This window comes from Wolffia australiana, chromosome 19 (assembly GCF_029677425.1).
Source record: "Wolffia australiana isolate 7733 chromosome 19, ASM2967742v1".
Lineage (NCBI taxonomy): Eukaryota > Viridiplantae > Streptophyta > Magnoliopsida > Alismatales > Araceae > Wolffia > Wolffia australiana.
In genome coordinates, this window is record NC_135853.1 from 5277915 (window position 1) to 5290000 (window position 12086).

General features: G+C 40.3%; 1 protein-coding gene and 1 long non-coding RNA gene across 2 annotated transcripts in view; one reads left to right on the forward strand and one right to left on the reverse strand.

Annotated features, from left to right (window-relative positions):
- Positions 1-1583: 1583 nt before the first annotated feature.
- Positions 1584-2198, reverse strand: LOC144715572 (uncharacterized). Its single transcript, XR_013584656.1, has 2 exons — positions 2081-2198; positions 1584-1988 (listed from the first exon to the last, which is right to left on the reverse strand). It is a non-coding gene; the product is annotated as an uncharacterized LOC144715572 (long non-coding RNA).
- Positions 1911-12086, forward strand: part of LOC144715571 (grpE protein homolog 2, mitochondrial-like) — an 11569-nt gene continuing 1393 nt past the window's right edge. The window contains exons 1-4 of the mRNA XM_078590506.1: positions 1911-2060; positions 10984-11131; positions 11577-11764; positions 11854-12021. Coding sequence (XP_078446632.1) covers positions 1911-2060; positions 10984-11131; positions 11577-11764; positions 11854-12021 — 654 coding nt within the window. The remainder of the gene's footprint in view (positions 2061-10983; positions 11132-11576; positions 11765-11853; positions 12022-12086) is intronic.

Below are 12086 nucleotides of genomic sequence, written 5' to 3' on the forward strand. Positions count from 1 at the left end.
CTAGTTGTCACATTTATACTTCAAGTAAATCTTAACATATTGATTTATGCCAATTAGTTAAATTAAGAGGGCTAACTAAAATAAATGTTCATGTAGAGATTAAATACTTATAAACAATCTATTATTACTGTCCATAAATCTGATGACCATAAACTGTTATTATTGTCATCAAATTAGTAAATGTTAATTTCATAGTAATAAAAATTTTATTCAGAATAATTATCGAGTAGATACCTAAGGACCATAACCTATTTTTTATTTTGACAACTTCTTAGTTATAAAAAATTTACTCATGGAACATGAAATATTTACCGTATATTACTATAATTATTTGTGATGGAAATTAAAACATGAAATATTTACTTGCATAAAATAATAAACATTGTTTTCCCAATAATAATTGAGTAGATACCTAATGACGATAAGATATTTTTATTTTGGCAGCTTCTTAGTTATAAAAAATTACTCATGGAACATGAAATATTTACTGTATAATACTATAATTATTTGTGATGGAAATTAAAACATGAAATATTTACTTGCATATAATGATGAGTAATTTATTCCCAATAAATATCGAGAAGATACCCTATGACGATAAATTACTTTTATTGGGACAATTTCATAGTTATAAATAAATTTCCATGGAACATGAAATACTTTATGTATAATAAAAAAAGCTGTGAGGGCAATCAAACCATTAAATATTTACTGTATAATAATAAATATTTTAGTCATGAAATCATAAACATGAGACATTTTTCAATAAACCTGGAATTGATAAATGTTATGATTTATTTGTTTAATTTATGTAATTAGCAAATTTATTAAAAATTGTCCCAATAAAAGTAGTTTAAAATAGGGTATTTATAATATATTTACATCTTAATTATTATTTCAACTGAATCCTGATTTTTCCCTATTTTTCTGTTAATTCATGAATTTTATGAAATCTATTTAAGCCTGAAATAACTCAATTTAAATAAAATTGATAGGTTTAAATACTTAGTTTAATAATAATTAATGTGGAGATGAAGTTATGAATTTTCTAGAATTTTATCAAATTTTCGGAAATTAATTTGAGGAAGAAATGATTTTTCAAATAGAAAATGGGTACAATTAAAAGGAAAACAGGATGTTCAAGCAATTGCTAAAGTCGGAGAGACTTTTTCTTTAATGTTTGCTGCAAACATACTCTCAAAACAGCTCTGGTCTGGCGTTGCAGGCTGAAAAATGCAAAAAAAGAAATTGCAAGTTCGGAATCGAAACATACCGATTTTGTGGGAATCTGTGCAATGTGTGGTGCAAATTACCGCACGAATCCGCACCATGCCTTCTGTGTGATCTAAAATTGGCACAAAGTGTGCGAATTTTTGAACCGCACGACCTTCTCTAGGCAGTCCACAGAAGTTCATACAAGGTTCTTATATCTGGGTAGACATGATTGTTATGTTCTGTTCGTTTGAATCGAACAAAAGTTTCGCACAAAAGAACCGCACACGGCCTTGTTCTTTGTTCTATTTTTTTTAAAGGAACAAAATTCGCACGTTGGCACAAAACTAGAACAAAATTCGCACAAAGAGAACAAAAGAACTGCAACTTCGATGTTCTGTTCAAATTCGTTTTTGTCTGTTTGGGAAAACCAAAGAGTACGAACAATTCCTACAGATTCGCACAACAAGAACAGAACGCAACGTCTATCCAGATTATTTTAAATAATCTGGGTAATGGGCACTACTTGACGACTAAGGAGAGGATTTAAATCTTAAATTCGTAGTTCTATTCCCCCTTTATAAATCAACCCGAAGAGGCGGGGTAGAAGGCAATTCGGATCGCCTGTCTTCCTCAAGTTGCGCGCCGCCTTCGCTAGGCAACACTCCATTGTAACAAAGAGTGTGGGGGTGGTCTCCATGACTTCGAGAGTCCTCGCGCGTCTTTCTAGGGCTCGGCACGGGCTGATCCATCCTCCCGCCGCTCTTCGTTATGTCCTGAAAGATCAAGCCGTGTGCGCATACCATGGCGTCGATTCCGTTATTAGCTCCACAAATCCGTATGATAAGGTGTTCTGGGAAGAAATTACCATCTTTCTCCTTAATCCTGTTTCTTGTGCCCCCGCGCTTTGCTTCCCTGCGCCTATGATCGCCTCGGTGGCCCATGACGTTAAGAATGCTTCAATTTAAACGCTATGAGTAGTAGTTGACTTCATAAGTTAGATTTTTAAAATTGGGCGTTTTAGGGTTTACCTGGTGCAGTGCCTAAATGGGCATTATTGTCTCGGATATTCACTCTTGTGTAGTGTTCATTCTTTGCTTGATGGAGCCGTTTTTATTTACGCGAACAATCATCCATTATGCTATGGGACGGATCTATATTTTTCTTGCTTCCTGATCGTCGGTAATTTCTCTTCGCTCCGCAGTTCATACTTTAAACATTCATTTTAATTTATTGTTGTAAGACTTGGAGATGAAGAATGATACTTCATTACACCTATCTTTACCCACTACCCTGTATATACAGAGTACTGATATGGGCGACGCTTAGTGGACTTATTAGAACTTGTCGTAGAACAACAGGAAGATATATACAGAAAAAATAATAATACAAAGTGTGAAAAATAGAAATCCACTGCAGCTAACAATTATCTATTCCTTTTTATTGTTCTCTTGGTGAAAAGAGCTCGTATTTTCTGTATCTTGTATTTTGTTAGCTGTTGTATGTATGCATCTGGATATTTTTGTTAGCTGTTGTATGTATGAATTTTATGTATGCATCTGAATATTTTTTGTTAGCTGTTGTATGTATATATGCTCGCAGTTGCATCTTGCCATTTGTGAAAGTATGCGGACTGCTTCCAGCTGCCACTGTTTATAAATTGATGAAATGGTTTTCTTAGAAAAACAATGATAAAATGATAACAATATATGTTTTTCTTGGAATGTTATAGATGTTTATAAATCTTATCATATATCAAATGATGTGAAGTCATACACATTCCGAAGTACGTTGTGTTACGCCTTTAATGTGCTCTTTCTGGGTTGGCTTACCCAACCATTGGATTCAGGGGATCTGATTTCTCGATTGGTCAGATCGAGTCTTTTAACCCTAATCCTACCTTGGGGTGTTATGTCGTAAAACCCTGTACGGGTATTGTCCTCATTAATAATACGGTCAATCTCCTTTAGATGTATGAAGATCTCCTGAAAGAGTACAGCGATGTGCCATTCAAAGAATGGGGTCATCACTCACGTCTTCTCAGTCATGCCCCTCTTCTCTTCGCATGACTTCGCAGAGGATCTAACCTGCCAGTCGACCACACTCTCCTCTCGTTCCTCCTGATGATCGTACTCCTGATTATCTGCCTCTTGCTTCTATCGAAGGGAATGATTCATACAACTCAAGGGGTTGTACCGGTATATCTTGTGATAATCTATTTCAAGGTGTTCTTGCTATGGTTTGGAAATTTTCTACTTTTCGGTAGTTTGCTGAAAGTTAGAGGACTGGCATACATGCACCATTCTACCACTTTTCGGAGAGGCAACAGAGGAGAACGAAGAGAGAGAGAGAGATATAGGATATCAATGAAAATAGTCAGGGTGGGACGATAAAATTGCCTCTTGGAAAAACTCAAACATTCGCACCATCATTTTTGACATATTCCCTCCCTATTATAGCAAGATGGGACGATACAGTTCAAGTGATCTATGGACTGAAATGAGAAAGGGATCACATCTCTTTTCTATTCCAAATAATCTTCTACGGTGAATGGGAAAATATATTTTAAAGACTTTGTCATGACTTCTCAAATATTGTCTCCTGTCAACAGAGCTTGGGAGATAGTGTGGAGCTGCAGTGTTGACTTTATTACTGAAGCAAACTCCTGCGAGAACAATACATGATGTGGTTTATCATCCAGTGGACAGGATTCTTATAAGTTATCTGGAAAGAAGAGCCTTGGGAGGGGATGATGGTTGTTTCTTAGTTTATGGTTACATTGATTATATCAAATATATTTTGAAGGCGAATCAATGGATTCTTCATTGCAATGTGTTGGTCTTGCACTCAGTAACCCTTGGCGGCTGTTAGGGTTAACTCACGAAGAGAAAGAAAAACGCTTTTTCTTCTAGGACGCCCACACATCTCTATTAGAGGTGTTAATATGGGTTTTTACAATATTGGGCCTTTTATGAGAGGCCATCTAGAAGACATACATAAGGGCAAAAAGGTAAATGTGCATCTAACAAGAAATATATATATATATATATATATGTGCGCTAACACCCCCCTCAAGCTGGTAGGTAGATGCTTCTAACTCCCAGCTTGGACATATGCTGCTGAAACAGAGCTCCTTGCAACCCTTTAGTGAGAAGATCGGCTACTTGTTGAGTTGTAGGCACATACAGTAATTGAATACTCCTCTGATCAATCTTTTCTCGTATGAAGTGTCTATTAATTTCAATATGCTTTGTTCGATCATGCTGCACTGGATTATGAGCTGTCTATAGCCGACTTGCTATCACAATAGACGCTGATGGGCTCTGTTGTGAGTATCCGTAGATCATTCAAAATAATTCTCAACCAGAGTCCTTCACAAATACCCTTTTTTAGTGCTCTGTATTCAGCCTCTGCACTTGACAACGCCACAACTGGCTGCTTCTTACTCTTCCAGGTAACCAAATTTCCACCAAGAAACGCACAATAGCCAGTAGTTGATCTCCGAGCGGTCAATGAACCGCCATAATCTGAGTTTGTCAATGCCACCATGTCTCCTGAACATCAGCCCATGTCCCGCTGTGCCTTTTAAGTACGACAATACATGAGTTGCAGCCTGCCAATGAGGCTCTCTCGGACTCTGCATAAACTGACTTAGACGTCCCACAGCGAATGCAATGTCTGGTCTAGTATGATTTAAATAGATAAGTCTTCCAATCAGTCTTTGGTACTTCTCCTTATTCACAGGAGTTGCACCCTCACATCTGCCTAATTTCAGATTTGCTTCCATTGGGGTTGCACATGGTTTACAATTACTCATTCCAGTTTCTTCCAATAAGTCAATAATGTACTTCCGCTGACAAATGAAAATAGCTTCCTTTGAGTATGCAACCTCAATACCCAAGAAATACCTCAACTGTCCCAGAGATTTGACTTCAAACTGCTCAGATAGAAGTTTACTCAACGCATCTGTTTCTTGCTCATCATCACCAGTAATAATGATGTCATCCACATATACAAGCAGAACTGAAACGTGTCCTCTTGAGGACTGCTTCACAAATAGGGTGTGATCACCATTTCCCTGCACATATCCCATATTCTTCAATGACTGGGAGAACTTCCCAAACCATGCACGTGGGGACTGCTTTAGTCCATACAATGTTCGTCTTAACCTGCACCCTTTAGATGCGGCCAAGTGTGAGTAATATCCAGGAGGTAACTGCATATAAATTTCTTCTTCCAGCTCCCCATGAAGAAATGCATTCTTCACGTCATATTGATGCAATTTCCATCCATGAGATGCTGCCAGTGCGATCAACACACGGACTGTATCTACCTTTGCCACTGGTGCAAAAGTCTCCTCATAATCAATCCCATAGCATTGAGTATACCCTTTGGCCACTAACCTGGCTTTATACCTTTCTATTGTTCCATCAGCATGGTACTTTATGGTGTATACCCATCGACACCCAACTGGACGTTTGCCCTGGGGAAGATCGACAATCTCCCAAGTCCCATTCTTAGTCAGTGCTTCCATCTCAAGATCCATAGCCTCTCTCCATTTTTCATCAGCCAACGCCTCATTCACTGATTTAGGAATATGAGTATTATCTAACTTTGTCAAGAATGCTTGAAACTCAGACGGCAAGTGTTCATATGTCACAACATTAGAGAGAGGATACCTTGGTCTTTGAGTGCATGCCCGTGTTCCTTTGCGTAGTGCTATAGGCCATCCATAGTCGTCACTTCGACTCGATATCTCCACCTGTGATTCTTCTAGCTGATCTGCAACTTCTTCTTCATATTGAGCTGTATCATCTCCTACTTCTTCTGTTACCGGGTCAGATATGACTGTTTCTTCAATTGCTTCCACTTGAGTTCTATTCCCTAAAACAGCTTCATCATTAACATGTATAGGGATGTCATATGCCCTTCCATCTTCGAATACATTACCTTGGTCTTGTAACTGGACTTGGTCTGGTACTTCAGTCTCATCTTTAAAGAACGGTTCCATTTCGTGGAATGTCACATCAGCAGAGATATACATTTTCTTTGACTTGGGATCATAACACTTGTATCCCTTCTTCCCTTGTGAGTAGCCCACAAACACACATTTAACTGCTCTTGGACTGAATTTATCGACCGCCCTCTGCTCGTGGACAAATGCAGTACATCCGAATATTCGGGGCTTCAAATGAGTCTTCAACTTAATCAGAGGAAAGGCTTTAGAAATGATATCAACTGGACTCTCATAGTTTAGACTTTTTGAGGGCAAATGATTAATTAGATGCACAGCAGTAAGTATAGCTTCTCCCCACAAGTACTTGGGCACATTGTAATGATAAAGAAGTGTCCTGGCCGTATTCACCACATGTCCTATTTTCCTCTCTGCGACTCCATTTTGCTGTGGAGTATTAACACATGAGGACTCCTGTACAATTCCCTTCATCCGGAAGAATGAGGCCAACCTCTCATTAAAAAAATCTTTTGCATTATCAGAACGGAACTTTCTTACTGAAACATCGAACTGATTTTTTACTCTGATGCAGAAATCCTGTATAACACCTGTCACCTCCGACTTGTGCACCCAAGATAACCTGGTACAATCATCAATCAGAATAAGGAACCATCTTGCTCCGTTGAGAGAATTTATGGGTGCTGGTCCCCACACATCCCCATGAACAAGTTCAAAGGGAATATTACTCCTTTCTCCATTCCCACTATGAGAGGCTCTTTTATGTTTTGCAAATTGACAAGATTCACACATTACATTTGAAATATCAAGGTTCTTTGCATATGAAGGAAAAATATGTTTCATCATCCCAAAAGATGGATGTCCCAAACGAAAATGCAAAATTTTAAAGTCTTCAATTTGCTTGTCATTGTTCCTTCCTGTAGATTGGGCGGTCACCATCATTCCCGCCTTCGCTTCACCCGTTATGTAAATAAGTCCATTCCTCTCCTTAAAGAGTGAAATCTTCAAGTTCCTTGCCTTATCATATGCAAAACAACCAGTACAATCAATAGTTAGTGCACAATTGACATCTTGTACCAGGCGCTGAGGAGACATTAATTGTGCCCTCAAATTTGGCACATGTAAAACATTTTTAAGAACTCCCAGATTATTGATGTTTACGTCAGCAATACCAATTACCGGCAGGACTTCGCCGCCGGCAGTGAACACCTTCCTGCCCCCTTCATAAGAAGTATAAGAATGGAACTTTGATCGATATGGTGTCATATGATCTGTAGCTCCAGAGTCTAAAATCCAGTCCAAATAAAGATGATCATTAAAATTCACGTGCTTACCAGGTCGACAGCTGGATTTCGCCATGGAGGTAGAGCCAACTAACGCCTTCAACTTCTCTAACTCCTCTCTGAGAATGTTCATCTCATCTTTGTCTCGCTTGAACTCAACACATGTACCACTGGATCCGCCTGAGCTGGAGTCACACATCTCCTTTTCTCTTTTTTGATCTTCCTGAGCGGAGACAGAGTGTGCCTGCATTCTCGGTGGCCGGCCATGTAAGTCCCAACAATTCTCCTTGATATGCCCCTTTCTCTTGCAATAATGACACACAACACTGTTCCGATAACCTTTTCCTTGATATGGTTTCTCTTTGCGATGTGCATCATGAGTTCCCTGAGTATTAGTTCGACTAGCACCACTCTGATTTTGCTCAGTTGGAGGCTTATGCTCCTTAGACTTAACCATCAATCCTGCTCCATTCTCTTCCTTGGAAGTTCCCGAGATTGCTTGCTGACGGCGACTCTCCTCCTCCAGCACTATATTACTCGCCTGTTCAAGATCAGGTACTCGTTCATAATTGAGAATCTGTCCCCACAGCATTTCATACTCGGTATTCAGCCCCATTAGAAATTTAAACATCCGATCACGAAGTGTATATTCTCATTCATCTGAATTTAAAATTGGTCTGTAATAATCCAGTTCCAACCATATGGATTGTAATTCATTCACATACTCAGTGACTGACCTGTCTCTTTGTTGGACGCTCCAGGCCTTCACGACTAGGTGATATGTCCTCCACACAGTACTCCGTTTTAGAGCTGTCTTCCGAACATAGTCCCAGATCTGCTTGGCAGTCTTCAAGAATGACAACTTTGGAAGTACGTCTTTGGTCATGCTTCCCAGCAAGAAAACATGAACATTGGCATCATCTCTCTTCCATGCCTTATATGTTGGGTCGTTGGGATCAACCTCAGAAACTAAGTGATCGTCCACCCCCCTGCCAAGTAGTGTGAGCTCCACCATCTGCCCCCACTGATCAAATTGTGCCCATTATAACGAAGTGGCTCAGCTACTGGTGGTCTAACTGACGATACTGAGTAAGAGGTAACTCCTCGGTCTTCTTCCGTGCCATGTGAGGACTCAACTGCACTGGAAGAAACCATCTTCAACTTGGTTTAAATCAATGTGCAGTGCAGCACAATACGCCAAATGCCGCCCACCACGGACTCTGGTTCCGGTTTGCACAGGACACCCTTCAGTAACTCCTGCTCAGACAGTGTCACCCGACACTCCAGTTCCAGACAGCTCAACAGCAACTTCAACAGCCCACGCCAGCAGCTCCACGTCAAGCAGCAACTCCAGACAGCTCCAGCTCCAGACAGCGTCACCCGACGCTCCACTCCAGACTTCGTCACCCGGCACTCAATGCCGACAACAACTCCACGCCGACCCTCCAAGCTGGAACCAGATCCCAAGCTCGATCACGTACCCCGTTCTTGATCGATCAACACCAGTAAGCTCCTTGCTCTGATACCATGTTGGTCTTGCACTCAGTAACCCTTGGCGGCTGTTAGGGTTAACTCACGAAGAGAAAGAAAAACGCTTTTTCTTCTAGGATGCCCACACATCTCTATTTGAGATGTTAATATGGGTTTTTACAATATTGGGCCTTTTATGAGAGGCCATCTAGAAGACATACATATGTGCAAAAAGGTAAATGGCCTTTTATGAGAGGCCATCTAACAAGAAAAAAAAAAAAAATATATATATATATATATATATGTGCGCTAACACAATGAACTCAAGCTAGATTATTTCGGCCCAATGCACACTTGTCCTTATTGTCTTTTTTAAATTTACAGAACAAAGTCAGTGCAGCACCTATGGCTGTCACAGCGAAAGGATAAGAGACTCTTTTTCAACTTCAGTGTTCGTTTTACACCGGGGCGTTGATGTAGAAAGGACCTGAGCCTTGTTATGGTATTTGAGGGGGATCAAGAGCCTCCATTGCAGGCGGAGGAACAAGTTTACATGCTGACGGATGAGGATCTGATAACAGATCGCTCAGCCTTCATGGCCTGGTAAAGCTGTGGGGTAGTTTAATTGAGTATCATGTGTGCATTCTAATTGATGGGGTGCGATTCTTAATTTTATCGTAGCTTGTATAATATCAACCTTAAATATTTCGATTTTTCAAGGGGAGCATTTTGACATCTTAATAGCCAATGGGGCAGCTCAACAGTCGAGCAGAATTTGGCTTGAACGTACCAATCTACATGCAAGGTGCCAGTAACACATGACCTCATTCCTGTTCCTCTGGACGGTATGGTTCTACGGAAAGTACAGGTTATTGAACCTCAAAGTCCTTGTTTCAGCGCCTGTGGTTGAAGCAGTGGACGCGGCAGAATGATGTTGCAACTACTGACATTTCTTGGAAAATTGTGAACAATCAGAGGAAAAAAGGGTACTCCATCTCCGTTTTGATGTCCCACCCGCCGCTTAAGGTTTCCAGACCATTTTCAACAAGCACCAGTCGCGTGTTTCAGCCTCCCAATGCAGGAGGATCACCTGTAATTTTTTTTGTCATATAGGTGGATTCTATCGGAAGTAATGTTCAACTTGTCGGATCCATACATTGGTGTCCAAAAAAACTGGAAAACTGTCGTTTTAAATCCATCTATGCACTGGGTCTGCTACCAATTATAAGGACCTGAACATCGATCTATTTCAGAGAGGGAACACGATAGAGAAGGAAGAAAAGAGTGAGATAGAATGTTGTTCACAACAGACCCGAGCTGGCGCCTGTTCCCTATCCGGGAGGATTTCCCAGCCCAAAAGTCACGGAGTCTGTGACTACCCTCCTTAGAGGAGAACTACAATGAGCCAAAAAGTCCTAATTACTGCTGCAGGGGTTTGGATTCATTGCAATATTCTTTAAGTTAGGAACTTTTCTAATTTTTTGGTAGTTCCCTGAAAGTTGTTGGACTTGCATGCATAAGCACCATCCTCCGGTAAGAATGTGGCAGTTCTGATTGGGAAGAAGACGCAGTAATTATTGAAATTGGAGGGAATGAATACCTGAACGTAGGCTGGGGAGGAGAGGCGCAACAGGTTGGATGTTGCTGGAGAGGAGATAATGGCAGGATGGACTTTGATTGAGAGGAGAACAACTTCACTTCGTGATACTTCTTGGATGCCCTGCTGAAGGAGGCACTTCTATTTACAGGGAAACACATAAAGGAAAAAGGCGGAAAAGTCCCTAAAAAGCCAAATGACTAAGATGCTCCAGAGTGTTGACAAATATACTCTTAGGGTTACGGGATTGTATCATTCTCCTGGTATTACTCCCTGCATACTACACCAGACTCGTTTCCTGGTGCTATTGGTCTTTAATTATATTTTGTCACCAACGATGCCCCTGTGCATTTATTCCATCAGTCATGCAACCCCATTAAGATCTGCATGTCATCTCCATCTTTATGTGCAACTTGTCCGTTCTAATGATACCTTATTTTTTGTCTCAGTGGATGTCAGATTCGATGAATAGATCTTATCAGTTGCATCGACTCAGGTTTTGGTCGTCCACCTCTTCGCGACCTGAGGATGACCCAACCACTCAAGTTGAGGGGAAGGAAGAAGCCTTTGATAATGCGGAAACTCCAGAAATGACAGGTTACGTTCTGATACTCAAGACGTACACTAGTACCCTCATTTTATAAGGGTGTTGTATTAAAACATTGAATAGCATCGCAGTCAGCTGCGATGATAACCAGTAACCTTCTCTGGCATTTCCCCTTGCCATGATGATGAAGACAATGACAAAATCGTCATCGTCTCTCCTCCGCAAGTAAAAAGACGATGGGGATGATTATCTTATTTTGTCATCCCCTCTCATCACCTTCAGCCCGTTAAACCTTCCTTAGATGATGAGAGACGACGACAAAATGTTTACAATCATTGTCATTTGTTTACAGCCAGGATGGTGATGGTTATGAAGAAAACATCATCGTCATTCCAACTGACAACGACGGCAGTGATAGGGATGGGTTTTGGATGCTGATGGCGATTCTAGTCATTATCCACAAACACTAACACAGAATTACATTCAATATTTCAGAGGCTGACGATGAGCTATCTATAGACGATTTAATCAAGCTTGTCGATGAAAAAGAAGAGCTTTTGAAAAAAAAACACAAGGAGATTGAGAAAATGCAGGACAAAGTTCTTCGGAGCTATGCTGAAATGGAGAATGTGATTGACAGGACAAAACGCGAGGCAGAAAATTCCAAAAAATTTGCGATTCAGGTAAGTTCATCGTGCCTTCCTATGCGCTAGTGATCTTTTGGGACACTGATTTTGTTTTTCTTCTCACTAGTTCTTTTCTTTTCAAGTAGAATTTTGCGAAGAGTCTTCTTGATGTGGCTGATAATCTGGGAAGAGCGTCATCTGTAGTTCAGGAGAGTTTTTCGAAGCTGGAAGCTTCAAAAGATCCTGCAGCTGCCATGTCTGTGCTCAAAACTCTATTGGAAGGTGTTGATATGACTGATAAGCAACTTTCAGAGGTAATAATCTAATATTCTCTTAAATAAACTTATGGTGCATTTCATGCATAAGCTAGCTTTGGATT